We start from the raw sequence: 24,944 nt of genomic DNA, 5'->3' as shown, positions 1-24,944 counted from the left end.
TCCTCTAGTGGTGCAAGCCACGATGCGGACTCCAACAACCCAGTCACCGAAAAGTTGACTTTCAGTAAGTATGATGGTAAGATGGATGCTACGGTGATTCATTCTAGGTTACATCAATTTAATGCTGATTTTGCGACAACTAAGAAAACAAGAATTAGCAAAGTTTTGACGACAGCTATGTACCTTGCCGGTGATGCCATCAATTGGTACCATGCATGGCAAGAGGCATAGCTAGCCGCTAACCTAAAGGCAGCCGATGATTTCACGCCCCTCTCTTTTAGTTGGGCTGATTTCCAAGACAAGCTCAAGGCGCGGTTTATGCCACCTCAGTACCTCGCACAATTGAAAGAGGATTGGCGTAATCTCAAGCAACATGGTATGCCAGTCATCTCTTTTTCTAACCGTGTTTTGCAGCTAGGCACTCAATTACGCAAGTCGGATGATGAGCGCAAAGAGGCTTTTCTCCTTGGGTTAGACGAATACATCAAGTTTGATGTTGAAGTCTTTGACTCCGCGGATCTCAACAAGGCAGTAGCAATCGCTCTCGCCTAAGAGATGAAGCACAACAAGGGAAAGCCTAAGGAGAACAAGTCTTCTCAAGGGACATCTCAGAATTCTCAGAACCCTCAGAATTGTAAGAACGGTAAGAATGGTAAGAATGATAACTCTTCTAACCAATCTTCCAACAGCCTCTCATCAAAGAATTCTTCCAATGAATCTAAGGGTGAGGCTAACACAACTGCTAAACCTAAGCTTACTCCAGATGAAAAGGTAGCACAAGGAATTGTAGGAGGATACATCACCTCGAAAGAACAAAGCACGTATTCTAAGGAAGGTCGGTGTTTTCATTGTCACATCAAGGGTCACATAAAAAGAACATATCCTAAGCTTGAATCGAATGAATCTAAAGACCCCACAGCACCTACTACATCTGTCAATGCAATGAATGATAACACGATTGTGCCCAAAGTTTCTTAGGACCCTCCCATTGATGATTCTCTCATTAAATGTTATGGTCGTACGTCGGGGCACCGTTTTGTCATATTGTTTGACCCAGGTAGTATGCATGATGTGATTAGATCCTCTCTTGTTGAGAGAGCCCGTCTCGAAGTTAGTCCGAGATCTCCTATCGAGGTCTCTGGCTTTCGTCCCGGTATGGACGCTCTCATCACGGAGGAGTGCCTTGATGTGTTGTTTGCAATTCAACAGACCGCCTTCACTAGAAGATTTGTTGTTTCTCCTCTCTCAGGATGTGATGATTTTGGGCATTCGATGGTTTCGTGAGACTAACGCTCTCATTGATTTTGAGGCTAACACTTTAACTCTCAATGCCAAAAGTGATTCTCCTACTGTCTTTCATGGAGTGGACATTGCTCCTTCTCCATCTCTCATTGCTAATATGCAGGACAAGGTTGAAAGGATTCGGGATAAGGAGATTCTCTCAGTCTCTCAGTCTCCACAACATGACACACAGGATTTTCATGATTATGAGAAGCATGATGATTTGAAGGGTAATGATTTGCATGATTATGAGAAGCATGATGATTTGAAGGATAATGATTTGCATGATGATTTGGATGACAATGACAAGCATGATGATTTGCATGATGAAGATGTGATTGTTCACAAGCATGATGAGTTAGTGGATGCTTTTCCTAGCAAAGCTAACCTCGTTGTAGATTCGATCAATCACGAAGAACTGATCTTGGTTGTCGAGTCGAGGTCCAAAGAACCCCCACAAGACAATTCGATCATTCAAGAAGAAGCGATCTTCGAGCCTTGGTCCAAAGAACCCTCATAGGAAGTATTATGTGTTCACTGTTGAGCACGTTTCTCTCATGGATGAGCACGAGTGTATGCGGATTGTTCATAAAAAGCTGAAAAGTTTGTATGTAAGGAAGTCGCATTCCATGTCTCTTCCTTGGCATGACACAGTTTCCGAAAGAGCACATGACAGTATGAGCACCAAGCATGGGCATTTCCATTGTGATTTGCCACAGTTGATTGATTTCGATCAAACAGAAAAGATTCGATCTCATTGTTTGCATGTGTTTGATGAACGGGTTGTCACTCCGTCTCTATGTTCATCTACATTGCATATACAGTCTTTAGAGAAGACAAGATTTTTTTCCTTCACTTTACTTGGAATGGGTATGTTCATGGTTTTGTGTTGGAGATGGTTTCAGGAATTTTCAGCCATGGAGATTCTTGAAGACTGAAGAAGTAGGTCTCTCGACGAAGTTGAAGCATCAAAGGAGCCACAGAAGACTTTGAGTCGCTTTCGGTGCGGCCCAAAGAAGCAAGTGTTGTAGATCTTTATGAAGTTCAAGTATCGCATGACCCACACAGCAGAGTGGGCCGGCGAAGAGTCCCTTCCAGGATTCTGGATGCTGTTGGCGATCTCCCTCAACGCCATACAGTTCGGTACCAATACCTCACTTTGAAGAGGAGGGGATGTCACGTGACACATCCCAACCCTATGTGTCCGTGGACAAGCTACACCACAGCAGGGTTCAGTCAGTCCAGTTAGTTTAGATCAGCAGAGATGCCATCAACGGAGAGAGATAGCATGAAGACAGACTGCGTGGGCACACGTACAGCACAGTCTCGGATCGCATGTGAGTTGTCCTAGTGCAACCTTTGAGAGACTCTTAAGTCGATAGATGTATTGTGGGCTTTGCCAACAATTGCCTAGGAGAGGATGGTTTGACACCTGCTTTTTTACATGTAAGGTGCAGCGGAATGAATGATGAACTTTGCTCAAGATGAGTGCTCCGAACTGTGCTCAAGGTTCCTTTTTACTTATGGAAGGGAGAGCCCTCTGTTCTTATTGAGAGAGTGCAATGGACACAACAAAAGTGAATGGACACTTTGCGTGAAGGTGTATGAGACTGAGAGATAGAGAGAGAAGAGAATACGACACCAGAGACGTTGTAAAACCCTCCTCCGAAGGCCCCACTCTCGTTCGCGAGAGTGGCCTACTATTGATTGCACAATCTGGTACAAAAGTGGATGAATGATAACTGATGCAAGTCTAGGGGCTATGTCAATGTCGACGACGTGGATGACGAGACCGACTCGAGGGCTGAAAACTGAGTGCTTGTTCTGCTGTCCAAAAACGCCAATGAGGCTGAAATTTGCTGCTGCAAAAACGCAAGTGTTGTAGCATGAAAAACGCTGGTTTGCTGCAGATTTTCAGTGCCTTTTGATGCCCAAAAAAACGCTGATTTGCGGGCCCTTGAAGTCTTCCAAAAACGCTGGTTTGGCTGGTCTTAAACGCTCAAATCCTGAGGCCTTATCGTTGAATTGTTGAGTCTATGGCGCTGTTGAAAACGCTGGGGAAAAGGGCGATGAGGTTAATGCTGAAAAACACTAGGGTGCTGGAGGTCTATGCGACGATGGCCTTGCTGAAAAACGCCAGGAAGAGGGGGATCGCTTGCTTGCCTTGCTTGGAGGAAATCGCCACCAAAGGGGGAAAGGTCTTGCTGACATAGTTACAGGGGACGGGGGGGACGGGCCCTAGGGCCGGGGAACGGCCGTAACCGGGCCGGGAACGGCTGGGAACGTCGAGGGACGGACGGAAAACGGGCCGGACGGGCGGGTCGCAGGGGGGACGGACCGAGGACGGCCGGGTCCGGACCGGGGTCGGACGGACCAGACGGGGACGGCAGGGGTCGGCCGGGGTCGGATTCAAAAAAATGGCCGTTTTTGACCGTTTGCAACGGCTGTGTGCAGCCCCAACTGCCATATTTTTTAAGCCTTGGCCCTTGGGAGGCTATAAAAGGCTCCCTTGGGCCTCTTAATACTCATAGTCTCAATGCTCAATGCTCATTCCATTTCCCTCAAGCTCAAGGCTCAAGCTCATTGCATTTCCCTCAAGCTCAAGGCTCAAGTTTGAACTTTGAAGCTCTCCTCTCCCTCTTCTACCCACTTTGAAGCTCTCCTTTACTCTCTCTCCACACAAGCTCTCCTCTAACCCTTCTAACTTCTAAGCTCTACTCTCTCGAGTCTCTCCACCATCATGTCATCTCAAGCCAACTCCACTTCTCAAGCCGCTTCTTCTCGAAGGAGGCCCGCCGTGCAAACGTGGTCGTGGTGGGATGAAGTCGACTTTAGCTCGCGTGGCAAAGGTGGCGGTGCAAGACCATGGACGTGCAAGCTATGTCCATACAAGAGATCGGGTGGTTCAAACAAAGTGCGAGCCCATCTTCTTCATGAACCCGGTCACGAGGTGAAGTTTTGCCCTCATGTAGCTCCCGAGAAGAGGTTGGATCTTCTTGAGAAACTCACGGTGTATGAGGTTGCGGAAGCGGCCAAGAGGGGCCGTTTTGTTGCCGTTGATCCCTCCGCCACGGCGACACCGCGAGAGCAAAGGAAAGCCAACCTTGACGACATCTCTCGAACCTTCAAGAGCCATGGATCTACACCGTCCTCTTCCCTTCCGCATCGCCAAACCACTCTCAACGAAAATTGGAATCCTAAATTGAAGGAAGAGGTAGATAGGTCGGTTGCCCGGTTCCACGACCACATTGCCTTCCATGCTTCGCGGTGAGTTTCCCTTGGCATATGCACATTGCAATCTTCCATTTTGTATTCATAATGGGTTATAATTTCTCAACTCTCCATACTAACGCAACATGCTCTATTTTGTGTGGATAGGTCTCCATACTTTCGAACCATGGTTACGAAAATAGGGGAATATGGCTCCTCTTATGTGCCACCTTCATCGGAGAGGCTTCGCACCACCCTCCTTGACAAAGAGAAGCTTGCCGTGGAGCAAGCGGCCCAAGCAACAAAGGATTTGTGGGAGACCAATGGCGTCTCTCTTCTTGTAGATGGATGGAGCGACACCCGCAAGCGGTCCATCCACGGGGTGGTGGCCTACTCTCGGGGGGAGATGTACTTTGTGGAGTCACATGATGCATCCGATAGTGGCAAGGCCGCCGAGATGCTTGCTGCGGAGTGGACAAGCACCATAGAGATCACCGGCCCGGAGAATGTCCTTTGTATGGTTGCAGATGGAGAGGCGTCAAATAGGGCAGCCGGAGCTATCATTGAGGGCATGTATCCCAGCATCCATGTCACATTTTGCATGGCGCATTGCCTCAATAACCTCCTCAAGGACATAGGGAACTTGTCATGGATTTCACCCACCATTGGTGACGCCTCTCGAATTGTCTCCTTTGTGCTCAACCATCAAAAAGTGCGCCATGAATTCTCAAAGAGGAGCCACTTGTCTTTGCTCAAATATTTAGAGACAAGATTTGCATTCAATTGGCTTATGCTAGGCCGCTTGTCTACATGTGGCGGAGCCTTAAGGGGCCTCTTTCTCAGTGATGAGTTCCAGGCCATGCCGGAGTCTACATCAGCAGTAGGATTGAAATGCCGAGAATGGGCCGACGACGCCGCTTGGTGGGAGGAGGTGAAGACTCTTGACGCCATGGTCAAGCCTATTCTACACCTACTTCGAGTGGTGGATGGCTTGCAGCCATGCATTGGCAAAGTCTACGAAGCCATGGATCGGATGATAGAGGCACTTGAGAAGCTTGTGCCTGACCCTGTTCAGTATGCGGAGATTCATGGCTTGTGTGAGTCGAGGTGGAATGGATACTACTCTCCACTTCATGCGGCAGCTTATGTGCTTGACCCTGAGTTTCAAGGAAGGCGTGAAGAGACCGACAAGGAGGTGAGCAAAGGATGGCGGCTTGCATTGGAGCGCCTTGAGCCTAGCAGTGACATTAGGCGCAAGATTAGAGACGAGCTACTCAACTACAGGCAAAAGAAGGGCTCCTATGGATGTGTAGATGCACAGCTTGATCGCAACAAGATTGGCTCGGTTTTGTGGTGGGAGGACTATGGAGGAGATGGCCCACATTTGCAGCGCTTGGCTGTTCGTGTCCTTAGCCAAGCATGTACCACTAGTTGCTTGGAGCAACTATGGAGTGTGTACAGCCACATTGCCTCTAAGAAGAGGAATCGCCTTGGCGTTCAGAGGGCCAATGATTTGGTGTTTGTGAGGGCTAACTTGCGCATGCTTGCCAAGAGCGTCACACACAAGGCAGATCCTTTCATTGAGTGGGAGATGGCACAAGAGAATCCATCTATGGCCGATACTCTTTTGGAGGAGCTAGAGGAGGATTTCGAGCCTCAATGCGAGCCTCCCGAGCCGGAGCCCTCATACGTTGCTGACGACCTCGACTACGACGACGATGTGGAGATTCAGCAGGCGAGCACTTCTTGAGTTTGATGATCATTGATCACTCGACTCTCGAGTCTAGACTCTTGAGTCTACGACTCTACCTACTACATAGCCCTTTGTACTTTTTGTTATCCTTGAGGCCTCAGGCTTGTCCTAAGTCCTTTAGGCTTTTTGACTCTTGAGCCCTTGTGGCATGCACTTCTCATTTTGTATCCATCGATCATCGATGTTTTATTAGCACATTTCAGCCTATATGACTCGTGTTCTTTGGTCTATTTAGTGTAAATTTATGGTCAAAGTGATGCTCTATGTGTGTGGCATGTGTGTAGGTCAAAAAATGCCAAAAAAACTCTCTTTTTTTTTTTTGCCGTTCCGACCCCCGTCCCCGTTTCTTGACTTTTGCCATCCCGACCCCGTTCCCGACCCCGACCCTGACCCGCCGTCCCATGTAACTATGCTCTCCCTTCCATAAGTAAAAGGAACCTTGAGCACAGTTCGGAGCACTCATCTTGAGCAAAGTTCAACATTCATTCCTCTGCACCTTACATTGGTATCTGAGCTTTGGCAGTGTTCTGTATCACTCAAGGAAAGAACCACAAGGACCACAAGAATTATTTTTGCTTGTCGCGGTCGCTCGTAACCCAAGTCCTCTTGGGCGTGTCGATTCCTAATCGTGTTTTTGAAGAGTGATAGGAAACCCAAGAAAGAAGGGTTTGTTTAGCCTCCCCTTGTGCCTCTTTTCACTCATTGAGAGCGGACCATGCACTTAGCGGCCGGCCGATCGACGTGAGGTGGGAAAAAGCAACCTTGGTGTGAGCGCAAGGCCGCCAAAGGGTGCGCCCGTAGGAAAGAGAAGACCTCGGGTAAAGAGAAGATCCTTCTCTAACACAGATTGCAAGCGAAAGAAGAACCTAAAGAACCTCAAGAACCTCAAGACCTCAAGAACCTCAAGAACCTCAAGAACCTCAAGACCCCCAAGAACCCAAGAACCCTAGATCCTAGTGAACTTAAGAACTCAAGACCACAAGAACCCACAAGAACCCAAGACTTCAGTGGATGGTCATCACTCGAAGCGAAATGGATACTTCGCTTGGAGGTGATGAGCATGAGAGAGGCGAAGAAGGACTTTCCCCACCAGGAGGTTTTTCCGACCCTCCCCCATCTACGCCAAGGATTGCACTAACTCCTAGGGAGGCTTTGGACCAGATGTTTATGGAAAGGAAGTTAGAATGCGAAGTAAGAAATGCAGTAGGAAAAGCAGAAATTGATCGTAAGTACGTAGAAAGAATGGCAGCCATAGCACGTGAACGCGACGAAAGAGAAGCAGAATTTGATCGCGAGAACAAAGCAAGACAAGCAATGAACGATCGCCACATGAAAGAAATGTTGCGACTCTTTTCTCGAGTTCAGGCACAGATGCAAGAGATTTGGGAAAATGAGACTCTTTCCGCCTCTTCTTCTTCAAAGCAAGACACATAGGATTTGCATGATTATGATAAGCATGGTGAATTACATGATAATGATGAGCATGATGATTTGCATGATGATCAAGATGTGATTTCTCACAAGCATTTGCATGAAGATGATGTGATTGTTCACAAGGATGATGTGTTAGTTGATACTTTCTCTAGTGAAGCACACCTCATTGTAGATTCGATCAATCACGAAGAATCGATCTTGGCTCTTGAGTCGAGGTCCACAGAAACCCCCCCCCCCAGGCAGATTCTATCAAACACGACGAAGCGATCTTTGCTCTTGAGCTTAGGTCCAAAGAACCCTTACAGGAAGTACTATGTGTTTGAATGATTAGTGAGCACGCATTGTTCGAGTGTTTCATTCATGATCGTTTCCTATATTTTAGTCAGCGTCTTTATGTGATCCCTTTCCTAGGCCTGACATATCGTTCGTTGAGCACGTTTCGCTCATGAATGAGCACGGATGTATGCGGATTATTCATGAAAAGCTGAAAAGTACGCATTCAAGGAAGTCACATTCATTTGTCGAAAGAGCACAAGAAAGTATGAGCACCAAGCATGGGCATTTCCGTTGTGAATTGCCATAGTTGATTGATTTAGATCAGAAGAGAAAGATTCGATCTTATTGTTTGCGCGTGTGTGGTTAAGAGTTTGGCACTCTATCTATTTGTTCATCTACATTGCATGCACAGTCTTTTAGGAAGACAAGATTTTCTCCACTCACTTTACATAGAATAGGTTTGTTCATGTTTTTGTGTTGGAAGTGGTTTCAAGAATTTTCAGCCTTGGAGATTCTTGAAGAAGCTGGACCTACGTCCATAGACAAAGTTGAAACATTGAAGGAGCTACCGATGATCTGGTGTCGCTTTCGGCGCGGCCCAAAGAAGCAAGCATTGCAGACCTTTATGAAGTTCAAGTATCCCACGACCCACACATCAGAGTGGGCTGGCGAAGAGTCCTTTCGAGGATTCCGGATGTTATTGGCGATCTCCCTCGACTCCATACAGTTCGGTACCAGTACCTCACTTTGAAAAGAAGGGGATGTCACGTGACATATCCAACCCTATGTGTCCGTGGACAAGCTGTAACATTTAATGGCCTAAAAACTTGTGTGTAGCGGAAATTAGCATGAACATAGTGGGCATTTCATTAGAATAGATTCCTAATGAGAATTACAAGAGTGCTTGGGTGGACAGAGCAACAAAAAGCATAACACCTAGTTAGATAGCATGAACAATACTTTTAAAAGAGAGAGAAATTAAGCTATTGACAATAGTTGAGGACCGGATTTACATGGAGCCGGTCCCCCCTCCAAAAGGCTTTGTATTATGGTTTCTCCCATCAAGAGAGACATTGTACAATACAATTCTTTGTGTTCCTTCAAGACTAGCTAGTGCAATGAAGATGAAAGCTTCATGCACTAAGCAAAACACTTAGCAAACACAACATCAATTATCCCCGGTCTCAGACCCAAGACCTCACACACCTTCGAAGATGGTGAGAGCTAGCAGGGTATGAGAGTAGATTGAGAGGAAGAAGGAGTACTTATGAGAAAGATGTACATCTCCTCACATAATCACTCATATTAGCATAGCTGAGCTTAGTAATTAGCTTGGTAGAGGAGATGAGCATGCATTGGAGCTTGGCTCTTGGTGGGATTTGCATCCACATGCCAAGAGTGTGTCGATGTAGGCTTCTATCTCACAAGCTTGGAGTAGGTGATGAGCTCTCCATTAAAGCTTGGGAAGAGATAGTCTTTTTCTTGCTTCTCACATAGACCGTGTGAGAGTGTGTGTGATAATGCCTTGCAAAAATCAGCCCTCTCTCTCTCTTGGGCGAGCCCTCTTGCTATTTGCTCTTGCTGTCCTCTCATTGGACCTCCCTAGGGCTAGCCAATGACAATTAAGCAGCATAAGTGATAGCCTTCTGACATATGTCCCCCTTTCCCCTTTTGTGAGAGCTTTAGGTAATTTAATAATTCAACTAAACTCTCATTGGACCCCTTTGCCTCCTGGCCAATAGGAATCAGGCAAGCCATTGGGGTGCTGAATGCTCATTGGACCCCTCGAGAGACTGTCCAATAGTCTTCTAGAGGACTTAATTCTCATTGGTTCTTTTATTAAGTGTTTAAATTAATTAAACTCTTTCTATCTTTTGTGGTGCGTATGCCCTGTCAACTACCTCATTTGTGCTGATTGTTTCGATTTCATGCTTCTGTTAGTGCTAGGCTTCATTATGGCTGAGTCTGTCCTTGATCTCCGGAGTCATGACAGAAACTCAATACGCTGAACTTTGTGTTGATGTATGCTCGTGTGTGTGCGTGTGGTGTGTGTTGTGTTGGGGAGCATATGTTAGTACCTAGTTCTACACCCACTATTGGGCACTGACGACGTTAGTGGGGATGTCGTGGTATTTAGTCAATACTATGCATGATGGAGCTGATGGTTATATCGTCATGAATCCAGGATAAGCCTAGATTCACCCTTGAAGGAAAGTGCAAGGTATAGACCCATGGTAGTTACCCACAAGACGATATAACCATCAGCTCCATCATGCATAGTATTGACTAAATACCACGACATCCCCACTAACGTCGTCAGTGCCCAATAGTGGGTGTAGAACTAGGTACTAACATATGCTCCCCAACACAACACACACCACACGCACACACACATGAGCATACATCAACACAAAGTTCAACGTACTGAGTTTCTGTCATGACTCCAGAGATCAAGGGCAGACTCAGCCATAATGAAGCCTAGCACTAACAGAAGCATGAAATCGAAAAAATCAGCACAAATGAGGTAGTTGACAGGGCATACGCACCACAAAAGATAGAAAGAATTAGCACAATATCAACTGGTCGTAACTCGGACGAAAACTCCACAATGTGAAGTCTGCATGTCCGCTATACGACTAAAAAATATACCTAGATGAATCCAGGATAAGCCTAGATTCACCCTTGAAGGAAAGTGCAAGGTATAGATTTACTCTAGCCTAATTCTCATTGCTCCACCTCCAAGGCCATCTAATAGGAATTGGGTACACCGTGTGGGCATCTGGCCTAGGGAGCTGACATGTGTCTGTTGGAATTAGGGTTGCAGAGAAACACACACAGCTTGGAGAAGACGAAGGAAGCTCAAGGCACACAATAGAGAGTGTATTCCTTAGTGTGCAATGGAAAGATGGATAGCCCTAGAGTGATGGGCGTATATACAATGCACGGGGGAAAAAACCTCCTAAAGAGGGAAAAAATGCCCCGGCGGTCCTAGTGTGTTCACACACATCACTACCACATGTATATGGTAACAAATCCCCCCTGGAGTGATGCGGTGAACGAGAGTTGGCACATGAGTAAAGGGAAGTGCCATGCCCTGAGGACAGGATCAGTCCACAAAGGGGAGTAAGCCCAAAGCTTTGCGGAAAGCTTCAAGCTTCTCACGAGACAATGCCTTTGTGAAAAGATCTGCAAGGTTGTCCTGTGTTGGCACATAAGCCAAGCTGATCTCTCCTGCTGAGAGCCTCTCCCTGACATAGTGGTAATGCACCTCAATGTGCTTTGTGCGAGCATGAAAAACTGGGTTCCTCGCAACTGCCAATGCGCTCTGACTGTCAGTGTAGATAGTGTTGGCAGTGTCCTGTCCAACACCCAAGTCAGCCATAAGGCGTCTGAGCCATACACACTCAACCGTAGCTGTGAAGACTGCCCTGTACTCAGCCTCACAACTCGAAGTGGCCACAGTAGGTTGCTTCTTGCTCAACCATGATATACATGAACTGCCAAGCATGAAACAAAAACCACTTGTGGACACTCGCGTGTCAAAACAACCAGCCCAATCTGAGTCCGAAAAAGCATGTAAGTCTGGCGGCAATGATCCCCCCTTGGGATAAAACAAGCCAAGATGTAAAGTGCCACTAAGGTAGCGGAAAATCCTCTTGACAGCCTGCCAATGCTTAGACCCTGGGCTATGCATAAATCTGCTGACCTGCGAGACTGCAAACTGAATATCTGGCCTCGTGTTGCATACATAAATGAGGCAGCCAACAGCAGTTTGGTAAAGAGTGACATCAGCAGGATCGCCAGCATCATGTAGACTCAACTTCAAACCTGTTTCCATGGGAGTGGCAATAGGTTTGCAATCCTCAAGTCCAAACTTACATAGCAATGTCTCTATGTAACTTTTCTGACACAAGGCAATACCACCATCACACTGCTTAAACTGTATACCCAAGTAATGATGCAACAGCCCCAAATCTTTCATCTTGAAAGTAGCATTCAAATCAGCCTTAAATTCAGCAATATGTCTCTCATTTGGTCCAGTGATCAGCAAATCATCAACATAAAGAACCACAATGAGAAATACATCATCCTCACGCTTTACATACAATGTGCTTTCTGTTGGACTGTTACGAAAGCCTCGTTTAACCAAATGAGTGTCAGCTTTCTCATACCAAGCACGAGGAGATTGCTTCAACCCATACAAAGCCTTCTTACATTTGCACACTTTGTCCTCTTGTCCTTTTATGACAAAACCGCGAGGCTGCGTTACATAAACTTCCTCAAATATGTCACCATTCAAGAAAGCAGTAACAATGTCTGATTGATGTACATCCCAACCAAAATGAGCTGCCAATGCACATAGAAAACGCACAGTAGTCATACGACAAGTGGGAGCAAAAGTCTCTTCATAATCTATGCCTTTTTGTTGTGCATAACCCTTTGCAACAAGTCGAGCCTTATGGCGATCAATCTCACCATCCGGCTTGCGTTTCAACTTGTAAACCCACTTCGTACCAATGGCCTTTTTGCCAGGAGGCAAATCACATAAAGTCCATGTGTCATTCTCTATAAGTGCATCATATTCTGATTTCATGGCAGCAATCCAATTTTCTGAATTCTGTGCTTCATCAAAAGACAGAGGCTCCTCAACATCATGTAAACTAGACACAGCCAAAGCATAACAATCTGATGCATAAGATGCATGGCGAGAGCCTGAACGAGTACGACTAGATAAAGGTGCATCCAATTTACTGTCACGCAAAGTGTGCACCAGCCATTTTGGCATACCTCTAGCCTGCTCATTTTCAGCCCTTTCCTCATCAAGTACATCATGTACATCTGCATCAGTAATAGGCTGTTCTAAAACATTTTCAGAAACCCCATAGGCTGTACATTTGCCTCATTGGAACTTACATTCGTATTTCCACCACTGAAAAGAGGCAACAAAGTGTCATAAATGTCCTGTGAGCTTACATTACTGTCTCTAGTACATGACAGCAAGGGTTGAACAGAATCTTCCACAAACACTACATCCCGTGAAACCAAAATATGTTTTGTTTGCGGATGATACAACCTGTAACCTTTGCTTTCAGCACTATAACCAACAAAAATACATTTGACAGCCTTATCATCCAATTTTCTGCGCTGCACTTGTGGCACCAAAGCATATGCCAAACAGCCAAAAACACGCATGTGCTCAATAGAAGGTTTTCTATCATGCCATGCTTCATATGGAGTAATAGACTGCAAAGCTTTCGTAGGACACCTGTTAAGTACATAAGTGGCACACATGATGGCCTCAAGCCAAAAAGAATGCGGCAAAGCTTGACTTTTGACCATACATCGTGCCATTTCCGTTAGTGACCTGTTTTTCCTCTCAGCAACACCATTTTGCTGAGGTGTATAAGGCACTGTACATTGGTGTTTTATCCCACGACTAGCCAGAAATGCATTAAATTCATGAGACATATACTCCCCCCCTCGATCGGAACGGAGGGTGCCCATAGTACATTTTGAGACATTTTCAGCCATAGCCAAAAATTGTTTGAAGCACATAAAAACTTCGGACTTCGCTTTAAGCGGAAATACCCACGCATGCCTGGAGTAATCATCAATGAAAGTCACGAAGTACAGGTAATTGCCCAAGGACGGAGTTTGCATGGGCCCACAAACGTCACTATGCACAAGCTGCAACCTGCATGTAGCCCTAATTGAACCATCCTTTGGAAACTTAGAACGCTGCATTTTACCCAGAATACAGCCTTCACAAACATGTTTGATAGGTGCTTCAAGAGGCGGCAAAGAAGCAACCATATCAGATTTCTGCAAACGCAGCAAACTGGCAAAATTCAGATGACCAAAACGTGCATGCCAAAGTTTTGCATCTGAAATAGCCCTTGAATCTGCAACAGCATTTGCAAAATTTTGTCCACACTTGTCATACAAAGTGAGCTTATACAGCCCACGGCACAAAAGCCCAGATGCAACAATTTCATCACCAAAACTGAGATCATGAACTGTACATCTGTCATCCACAAATTTGACTACAAGTCCAAGTCTAGCAAGTGCGGATACAGACAATAGATTCTTCTTGATCCCAGGTACATAAAGTGCATCAACAAGTGTGAAGGAACTGCCATTAGCAGCAGTGAGCACAATCTTTCCAACTCCCTGAACTGGATAAGAGGCGTTGTTGGCACAAGTGACTGAATTCCCATGAGGGACAGACTCGAGAGAGGTAAACAATTCATGATGTGAGGTAATGTGCTTTGTAGCACCACTGTCGAAATACCACACATGTGAATCTGCAGCAACTGACAAGCATGCATCATGGACAGCAGGATTGTAAGTGCACTCTGCGCTAAAAGCCCATTCTGCATCAACATCAGCATCACAATCTCCTTTCACAGAAGACTCAACAATGGCTGCATTTGTAGTGGAACCAGCATTTGCAGTGGAACCACCCTCTTTCTTCTTAGCCTCTTTGGCCTTCAACTTAGGACACGACTTGATCAAGTGATCATTGGCTTTACAATAATGGCAACGCATCTTCTTTTTTCCCTTATCACCAGAATTGCCAGCCGAAGTGCTGCCAGCAGAAGCATTAGGAACATAATTTTTGCCACTCGCAGCAGAACCATAAGAAGTGGCTGCATTACTGTTACCACCCTTTCTTTGAGAAGCAATAAAAGCCTGTTCAACTGCACGCTGCCTAGTCCTGTTTTTTCTAGAAAGTGACTCTTGCAACAGCAATGTGCATAATGCATCAAACTTGACAACTTCAGGATTTCCTTGGGTCATCAGTCTCCAAGTACTAGCAAAAGTCTGGTAGGAATCTGGTAAGGCATCAAGAACAGTCTGCACAAGGGAACTGTCAGAAATGACTTCACCTGCAGAAATGAGTTGCTCATTGATATCCTTGACACTAGCAAGGAAAGTGTCCATATCATCTTCCTCATGCATAATCTTCGACTCTAGCTCTTTACGCAGCAAAGCAATTTTAGCCTCATTGCGGCTTGCATAAAGACCTGCTAGAATATCCCAAGCCTGTTTTGCAGATTTTGCTGAACGGATGTGAGGAATAATGGTGCGCTTCACAGACAACGCAATCAATGCATGAGCCTGCGCATCCTTAACATCCCAACGAGCTTGTTCTGCTGTAGGCAAAACAACTCTAACAGCTGCAATCCTTGCAGCAAGACCTGCAACATCCTCAATATCGCCTACATCTTCAGAACCAGGACGTACATCAATGCCCTGCACAATGTTCCAGACACCTTTTGACACAAGAACGTGTTGCATCATATAAGCCCACATAGGGTAGTTGTCCCCATCCAACCTGTCCTCAGCAGCAAACATCTTGAACACATCTGTGTTGTTGTTGTCAGCCATGGTAAATGCTGCACCTGATGTGAAAACTGCCCGAAAATAGGAGAAATGGAGCGGGAACAACTTGTGCTATATAGCACAAACCGTAGAAGACTATAAGGCACCTGTTATGCAGAAAACGGCACTGACAGAAAATCTGCACAAAATGACGAAATAGCCTGTGCAGTACTGCCCGTAGTGGAAACGGAGGCCGAAATGAGCCCAAATCAAAATTCTGAGCAGACCTAGCTCTTCGAGCTTTCCCAAAATATTTGTCGACCTGCGAACGCTCGCCAAAGCTCACTGAAATCGGAGAAAGTGAGCAGGCGTGTGCTGGAGCAGCTGGCGACTAAGCCCGGGAGGACGTGACCTGCTCTGATACCAATTGTTGGAATTAGGGTTGCAGAGAAACACACACAGCTTGGAGAAGACGAAGGAAGCTCAAGGCACACAATAGAGAGTGTATTCCTTAGTGTGCAATGGAAAGATGGATAGCCCTAGAGTGATGGGCGTATATACAATGCACGGGGGAAAAAACCTCCTAAAGAGGGAAAAAATGCCCCGGCGGTCCTAGTGTGTTCACACACATCACTACCACATGTATATGGTAACAGTGTCCCCCATTCCCTTTGTGTAAAGGGAGCTTGTGTGTGTGTGTGTGGCTTTCTCTCTCATCCCCTACATGCAAGGCTCGCCCCCTCCTAAGTAGGGATTGTAATTACTTTTTTGTACACACAAAACATCCAATTCCCCTATGGTTGACCTTTGGACACAACCTTTGACTTTTGGAACCTTAGCATTTTGGAAGTCTTAATGGGCTGAACCTTAGGGTCTTTTTAGCCCATTGTTGCACATGGCTCTTTTGCAGATGGCCCCCCCCTTTGGATCCCTATTTTCTCTCCTTTGGATCCCTACTGTGGCCGGTCTGCTAGCTTAACCAATATTCTAGCTTTTTCTCCCCTGGCCTTCCCCACATTAAATGATCAGTTTAACATGAGAAAATCATTTAGGAGAATTAGATATTGATTATTATGACATTACCTCTCTCTTGAAATCATAGTTGTCCTCGACTATGGTGTAGAGAAGATAAAGCATATTCATGAGTCCTTTTCTTAGCGGGTAGAGGATCCCTATGTTACCCTACGACATCTTTCCACAATGGATGACTAGTCCATTTGGCGCTTGAGAGCCTGAGGCTGCCGCAAGCATGTCTGCACATTAGTCCTATCAATCTTCCATAGTAGAGTGACAAGCTCTACTCGGTGTTTGGGAGACGTCGTCTCCGCAAACTTGATCTAAGCATCCATATTACTTCATTTTTGTGCACAATAAAGAAAAGAGAGTCTTATAAGACAAAAACTTTGTTCATTTTTAACATTTTGTACATTTGCTTACTCTTGGGAAGCATTGTAAGCATTGACAAGGTTTAGGTTATCCTTTAATTGTATGCCTTGCATCCATCTAGCATCTTCAAAAGGATAATTCTTAAACTTAATAAGATATCGTCGGATAGTCTTACCGCCTCTTAGTACCTTGTCTTCATGTCGGAGAATGGACTCAGGCTCCGGCACCTCCTCTTGGCATAGTTACAGGGGACGGGGGGGATGGGCCCTAGGGCCGGGGAACGGCCGTAACCGGGCCGGGAACGGCTGGGAACGCCGAGGGACGGACGGAAAACGGGCCGGACGGGCGGGTCGCAGGGGGGACGGACCGAGGACGGCCGGGTCCGGACCGGGGTCGGACGGACCGGACGGGGACGGCAGGGGTCGGTCGGGGTCGGATTCAAAAAAATGGCCGTTTTTGACCGTTTGCAACGGCTGTGTGCAGCCCCAACTGCCATATTTTTTAAGCCTTGGCCCTTGGGAGGCTATAAAAGGCTCCCTTGGGCCTCTTAATACTCATAGTCTCAATGCTCAATGCTCATTCCATTTCCCTCAAGCTCAAGGCTCAAGCTCATTGCATTTCCCTCAAGCTCAAGGCTCAAGTTTGAACTTTGAAGCTCTCCTCTCCCTCTTCTACCCACTTTGAAGCTCTCCTTTACTCTCTCTCCACACAAGCTCTCCTCTAACCCTTCTAACTTCTAAGCTCTACTCTCTCGAGTCTCTCCACCATCATGTCATCTCAAGCCAACTCCACTTCTCAAGCCGCTTCTTCTCGAAGGAGGCCCGCCGTGCAAACGTGGTCGTGGTGGGATGAAGTCGACTTTAGCTCGCGTGGCAAAGGTGGCGGTGCAAGACCATGGACGTGCAAGCTATGTCCATACAAGAGATCGGGTGGTTCAAACAAAGTGCGAGCCCATCTTCTTCATGAACCCGGTCACGAGGTGAAGTTTTGCCCTCATGTAGCTCCCGAGAAGAGGTTGGATCTTCTTGAGAAACTCACGGTGTATGAGGTTGCGGAAGCGGCCAAGAGGGGCCGTTTTGTTGCCGTTGATCCCTCCGCCACGGCGACACCGCGAGAGCAAAGGAAAGCCAACCTTGACGACATCTCTCGAACCTTCAAGAGCCATGGATCTACACCGTCCTCTTCCCTTCCGCATCGCCAAACCACTCTCAACGAAAATTGGAATCCTAAATTGAAGGAAGAGGTAGATAGGTCGGTTGCCCGGTTCCACGACCACATTGCCTTCCATGCTTCGCGGTGAGTTTCCCTTGGCATATGCACATTGCAATCTTCCATTTTGTATTCATAATGGGTTATAATTTCTCAACTCTCCATACTAACGCAACATGCTCTATTTTGTGTGGATAGGTCTCCATACTTTCGAACCATGGTTACGAAAATAGGGGAATATGGCTCCTCTTATGTGCCACCTTCATCGGAGAGGCTTCGCACCACCCTCCTTGACAAAGAGAAGCTTGCTGTGGAGCAAGCGGCCCAAGCAACAAAGGATTTGTGGGAGACCAATGGCGTCTCTCTTCTTGTAGATGGATGGAGCGACACCCGCAAGCAGTCCATCCACGGGGTGGTGGCCTACTCTCGGGGGGAGATGTACTTTGTGGAGTCACATGATGCATCCGATAGTGGCAAGGCCGCCGAGATGCTTGCTGCGGAGTGGACAAGCACCATAGAGATCACCGGCCCGGAGAATGTCCTTTGTATGGTTGCAGATGGAGAGGCGTCAAATAGGGCAGCCGGAGCTATCATTGAGGGCATGTATCCCAGCATCCATGTCACATTTTGCATGGCGCATTGCCTCAATAACCTCCTCAAGGACATAGGGAACTTGTCATGGATTTCACCCACCATTGGTGACGCCTCTCGAATTGTCTCCTTTGTGCTCAACCATCAAAAAGTGCGCCATGAATTCTCAAAGAGGAGCCACTTGTCTTTGCTCAAATATTCAGAGACAAGATTTGCATTCAATTGGCTTATGCTAGGCCGCTTGTCTACATGTGGCGGAGCCTTAAGGGGCCTCTTTCTCAGTGATGAGTTCCAGGCCATGCCGGAGTCTACATCAGCAGTAGGATTGAAATGCCGAGAATGGGCCGACGACGCCGCTTGGTGGGAGGAGGTGAAGACTCTTGACGCCATGGTCAAGCCTATTCTACACCTACTTCGAGTGGTGGATGGCTTGCAGCCATGCATTGGCAAAGTCTACGAAGCCATGGATCGGATGATAGAGGCACTTGAGAAGCTTGTGCCTGACCCTGTTCAGTATGCGGAGATTCATGGCTTGTGTGAGTCGAGGTGGAATGGATACTACTCTCCACTTCATGCGGCAGCTTATGTGCTTGACCCTGAGTTTCAAGGAAGGCGTGAAGAGACCGACAAGGAGGTGAGCAAAGGATGGCGGCTTGCATTGGAGCGCCTTGAGCCTAGCAGTGACATTAGGCGCAAGATTAGAGACGAGCTACTCAACTACAGGCAAAAGAAGGGCTCCTATGGATGTGTAGATGCACAGCTTGATCGCAACAAGATTGGCTCGGTTTTGTGGTGGGAGGACTATGGAGGAGATGGCCCACATTTGCAGCGCTTGGCTGTTCGTGTCCTTAGCCAAGCATGTACCACTAGTTGCTTGGAGCAACTATGGAGTGTGTACAGCCACATTGCCTCTAAGAAGAGGAATCGCCTTGGCGTTCAGAGGGCCAATGATTTGGTGTTTGTGAGGGCTAACTTGCGCATGCTTGCCAAGAGCGTCACACACAAGGCAGATCCTTTCATTGAGTGGGAGATGGCACAAGAGAATCCATCTATGGCCGATACTCTTTTGGAGGAGCTAGAGGAGGATTTCGAGCCTCAATGCGAGCCTCCCGAGCCGGAGCCCTCATACGTTGCTGACGACCTCGACTACGACGACGATGTGGAGATTCAGCAGGCGAGCACTTCTTGAGTTTGATGATCATTGATCACTCGACTCTCGAGTCTAGACTCTTGAGTCTACGACTCTACCTACTACATAGCCCTTTGTACTTTTTGTTATCCTTGAGGCCTCAGGCTTGTCCTAAGTCCTTTAGGCTTTTTGACTCTTGAGCCCTTGTGGCATGCACTTCTCATTTTGTATCCATCGATCATCGATGTTTTATTAGCACATTTCAGCCTATATGACTCGTGTTCTTTGGTCTATTTAGTGTAAATTTATGGTCAAAGTGATGCTCTATGTGTGTGGCATGTGTGTAGGTCAAAAAATGCCAAAAAAACTCTCTTTTTTTTTTTTGCCGTTCCGACCCCCGTCCCCGTTTCTTGACTTTTGCCGTCCCGACCCCGTTCCCGACCCCGACCCTGACCCGTCGTCCCATGTAACTATGCCTGCTGAGAGAGAGAGGGGGAACCTGCTACCTTTGGCCTGTGTTCTCCTTGCTCTTTTGCCAAATAGTGCTAGCCTAGGTTTGCTTATATATTATCTTACCCAAATTGCCCTACTCAGTTCCCAACAAAAGTCACTTAAAATGATAAGTGAAAAATGTCAAAAATAGGGAAAATAGGCTTAATGCATTGGAAAAGGCTCCTGATGGATTCTGTTGGATTCTGATGGTAATGCTGATGATCATGCGGTGTGCAACCAGAGGATATGCATCTACTCTAAGTGCCTGGGCATGCACGGTCTGTGAATAGACTCACAAAAGTGCCAGAACACTTCCTAAGCTAGACTAACTGGACTGATCGAACCCTTGTCATGCTGTAGCTTGTCCACAGACACATAGGGTTGGATGTGTCACGTGACATTACATATACTACTGGGATGTGGTGGGGCTTGGCTTGTGCAGAGGTTTCAACATATTTTGGACACATGAGTGATGCCTGAATGGTACTCAGAGGGCTTGATCTTTCTCATCCCCAAGGGGGAAGGAGTGTTGAGCAATTGGCATAGAATTCAAAAAGACCAAAACAAAAGACAATGAGACAAAGATGACAGAGGTGAATGCAAAAAGAAATACCAAGAGCTAAAACAAACTTTAAAAGAGGTTTGGATGACAAAGATGGAAATTGAGGAAACTCGAAGTCTGATCAAATGAACGTTCCATCCCATCACAGGAGGTATACGATTCAAGAGAGAAGGATTGTGATACAACAGCCCATGAATTTAAAGATCCAGGGACATCCCATTATGGGCCTAAGAAAGCAAAGAGAATTGACCAATCAAACCTGGAGAAGCTGCCACCTGGATACACTTTGAATGATCTAACCCCTCAAGACGAAGAGATCCTGATACACTTGACAGTAGAGGAGTTGGGGCTATGGGGACTACAGCTCCCAGTGTGGGGAGAGGACTTGCTCAATGCAGAGTTCGCTGATGGTACTGGGTTATACTTGCATGGCCAGGAGGCCAACTTGCTTCGATCAGTCAGTCTCCCACTCTTGGAAGGCCGGCGGACCCTGGGTTTCCTTGGATCCCTCTTGTTACTACAGTGAGATACTTGGGATGACTGATAGGACTTGATTTGTCACCAGAGCAGCAGATTGCCCCACTTCTTCTGGGTTTTCGGAAGAAGCTTCTCTATTGGAGCTCAGCTCGCCTTTCCTTGGCTGGGCCGATTGTGGTGACAAACCAGTTGTATTACATCACTTTGGATTTTTTCTAGTTCCTAGATCGTCCAGGTTCAGCGGGTAATGAGGAACTTCCTCTGGTTTGGGCAGGATAGACAGTCTGTTGGGGCCAAGGTGGCATGGTCAGTTTTCACTCTCCCCTCGACACATGGAGGACTGGATTTTATCGATCCTGCTGATCAGAGTAGAGCACTGTTGTGGAAGCTTATTGTTCATGGGCTCATTCCAGGAGCGTGCTCCCGTGGCAGGTGGCACATGGCCTTGAGAGGTTTGATGGATCTTCACTGAGATGCGGAGGATAGGATTGAGCAGAAGTTTGGAGAATCACTTCACATCGAAGCATCTTATGAGCTTGGGAGCTTCTCCCGGCCTTTCTCAGCGCCAGCCGACATGCAACGAGGAGCGCGCGCAAGCCATTGATTTGGAACCCCGTGGCGCGTACAGACCATGGCCATATGCTTGGCACAGGGCCACATCTTGCTTGGGGTCACTTGGAAGTAGAGCCAGCACGCAGCTTTGGAGAGTGGCAGGCCTTTTGAATTTACCACGATTAGCAGACATCTTTTGAGCAGCAGGCTCCGAGCAGACACTTTTTGAGCACCAGGCTCCGAGCTGCATGGGTTCTTTCACTCAGCTTGAGAATTTGATAGCAGTTAGAGCATGCACAGTGGAGGGATGTTGTCTCTTCTTTGAGGGTCAGGATGAGGGTAGATTGCAGCGGGTCGAGGAGTCGTCCTCATTAGTACATTTTTCAGTGGATTTGAGTGGTTGCAGCTGCTTCTTGGTAGTGGCTGATTGATCCAGACCCAGTGGAAATTGATGATGATTGGCGGCTATGGGCCTACAGAGCTCACCCTTGGCACGACTTCAGTGGGATCCTGGAGAGTGGCTGTGGCACGATCCTATTGAGTCCCCTTATGCTCCTGGCACCCCTTTTTTCAGTACACAGTCTGATTGGGAGAGGCATATCGTGACAGTGAGGAGGACAGCCATTCTAGCAGCAGCAGAGGAGCATTGGAGGCGGCAGGGACTCTCTCAGGATTTCCTATCAGATTTTTGGTCTGGACTGTGGCCCAGCTGACAGGTCCGCAGGATCTCTACCTTCTAGCGGTTTGTTGCTGACAAGGGTACAGCAGTGGGCACTTGGTTAGTTTACAGTGGTCATCCCCTGTAATGCCCTTTCTGTGCACATCATCTAGAGTCTCAGTGTCACTGTCTGTGGGACTGCCCTCAGGCACAACAGATTGAGCTGCGGATATTCCTCTGTCGTTGGAGGGGATCTATACTTGGGGAGTGGCTGCTTGACCGACTTCTTCCAGCTGGGCTCTGAGCTACGAGTTAAGAGTGTGGTAGCCAGGCCATCAGGCTTCATAGTGGGCAGCCTTGACTACACCCCACACTGAACTTCACGACGGCGCCCTGGACTCGAGAGAGACATAAGGTGGAAGCTCTTGAGCAATCGGACTCTCTGGTTCATTTGTCTAGCCAGGTGCTTCAGATTTTTTGAGGGCTGGCTATAGCCCCTGTGGAGACTGTCCAAGCTCTCTGGTTGAAGCTGATCCACGCTCTTCGCGGAAAGTATATTGCATGTAGGTATCTTTTGCCTCTTCTAGGTAGGTATGTAGCAGTATTCAATTCTAGTCTTGAACTTACATCAAGATCTAAGACTTTGTTCTTTTGGTGTAGATTCTGAATTCTAGGATTAAGTCTTGGTGATGTCTTACAAAGTTTGAGAACTTGTTTCAAGTTTTAGTCAAGTAAGCTTCTTTAACTCTACCGAGAGGAGAAGAGGAGACAGAGAAACTCAAGAGAGAATAGAGAGAGATGAGAGAAGCCCTCCAAAGGACAATCTATACAAGAGATGGTACAATGCTGGCATGTGCTCTCCCACCAATTCAAACTTGGGGCACCCCCCACCCCATAAGGGGTGCATCAAGGTTGCCTGAATCCCCCTATATGCCCCATGGTCCAATAATGTTGGGACTATGAGTCATAAGATAGTGAGATCTCACAAGGCAGCACAGCCACAAAGAAGCCCCCACTTTCTAGATCTAGACAGAAAACCAGAAGGTGACCCTCAAAATCCTTTGAGACACAAAGTCCAACTAAGAGCACCTTGTATGTAATTTGTAAAATGCAAGGGTTGGCGTATTTCTTAAGATTGTGATCTATCTGGATGATATGCTCCTCGTATTACTGATTTGAATTTACTTGTTAGAGATCTGGGAATCGGGTCTTGAACATCATTATTTGGTCAGCATTGTGATGGAGGTATGCTTGGTGTCAAGCAAATTAGAGAGAAGAGTGAGCAAGCCCGTGGCCTGAGGAAGTCCTAACTTTGCAGGTTCTGAAATCAGTTCGATTAACACTTAAATGTGTTTGCAAAAGGAATATCTCTCAGACACTTCACGTTACCTAAAATGTTTGTCTTTTGCAGTTGATCTGCTTTTGAAATAAGAAAGTGTAGAAGAGAGGTGCAAGAAGAGGGTGTGGGTGTTTTAAGTTCTTTTACATAGACCACTAGTGACTTTTAACTGCCCTTGCAGCTAATTGGGACAGAATGGCAAAATCTAGAGGACACATTTCGTGAGGCTGCTTCTCGTGTGGTTGCGAATGCAATCCATGCCACAGCTGGGACAGCCGATGCAAGGTATAAGTGAAACGAACTGAGCTGATGTTTAAACTAAAAGCAAGGGAATACCATCATCTCTGAGAGTTTGTGTTTGTTTTGAATTTGCAGAAAGAAGGCAGCAAAAGCTTTGTATTTGTTTGCAGCACAAGTTAGGACTGCTGCCCAAGATTCCGAAATCAAGAGGCAAAAGGCTTTAAAAGAGGCGGAGGCCTTGCTTCGTAAAGAGCAGGAAAGGCAACGTGCCTCACAGTTGTCTCTGCCAAGTACCTCCAATGGCTCACATTAGTACTTCATTAAAGATTAGTGTAAGTTGTTCATCATTGAGTGTTATTAAAGGATTTCAGCAGGTCATTCCTTCAGATGTCAATTATATTACCCATTGTTTGAAAAATTGAACGGGAAGTTTGTCAGAGTGTAGCGGGTTACCATACATGGGGGGATTTCTCTTCTACAGAGTTTGGAGTTGGTTTTTTTTGGCCTTATTGAATGAACTTACAGGAACATCTTTGGTTGTTGCTTGGCATTGCCTTTCAGCAGAAAGAGGAGGTGTATGCCGAGGGTGTTTCAGCCCGTGTACAGAGGAGCACCCTTCCTATGTGTTTATTTTCTCCCTCTCTAATCTATAGAGTTTTTTCCACACAGACATGGGGCCAGTACAGTGGACTATGTTATGACACAGCCGAGCTTTATTCCTTGTATTCAGGATTTCACGGTGGGAGCCAGACCAGTGGGCGTAGCAGTGGATCATGCTCTCTTGACACTGTCCGTATCTTTTCAGTTTAGTACAGCCCAGAAATCAGGAGGCAGGTCACACACCCGTTATACATTTACACCAGAGACTGACTCGGTTTATACAGAGGCGATCTGGGATCGTCTATGCACAGTTGCTCCAGGCCTCTCAGTAGAGGAGTGCACTACTTTATTGACTGAGACACTACATGATGCAGCATCAGAGGCATACCCACACACTCAACCGGATCGGAGGCGACATTCTGGGAGCAT

The 24,944-nt window shown here is 46.8% G+C and overlaps 1 protein-coding gene across 1 annotated transcript in view; it reads left to right on the top strand.

Moving 5' to 3' along the window:
* LOC147437016 (uncharacterized) overlaps nucleotides 1-24,583 on the top strand; it is a 32,999-nt gene extending 8,416 nt beyond the window's left edge. The window contains exons 2-3 of the mRNA XM_086486429.1: nucleotides 23,857-23,960; nucleotides 24,051-24,583. Coding sequence (XP_086342555.1) covers nucleotides 23,857-23,960; nucleotides 24,051-24,228 — 282 coding nt within the window. The 3' untranslated portion in view covers nucleotides 24,229-24,583. The remainder of the gene's footprint in view (nucleotides 1-23,856; nucleotides 23,961-24,050) is intronic.
* The last annotated feature ends 361 nt before the right edge of the window (nucleotides 24,584-24,944 follow it).

This window comes from Adiantum capillus-veneris, chromosome 17 (genome assembly GCF_014529385.1).
Source record: "Adiantum capillus-veneris isolate H3 chromosome 17, ASM1452938v2, whole genome shotgun sequence".
NCBI classification, from domain to species: domain Eukaryota; kingdom Viridiplantae; phylum Streptophyta; class Polypodiopsida; order Polypodiales; family Pteridaceae; genus Adiantum; species Adiantum capillus-veneris.
This window is presented reverse-complemented; position numbering and strand designations above follow the sequence as displayed.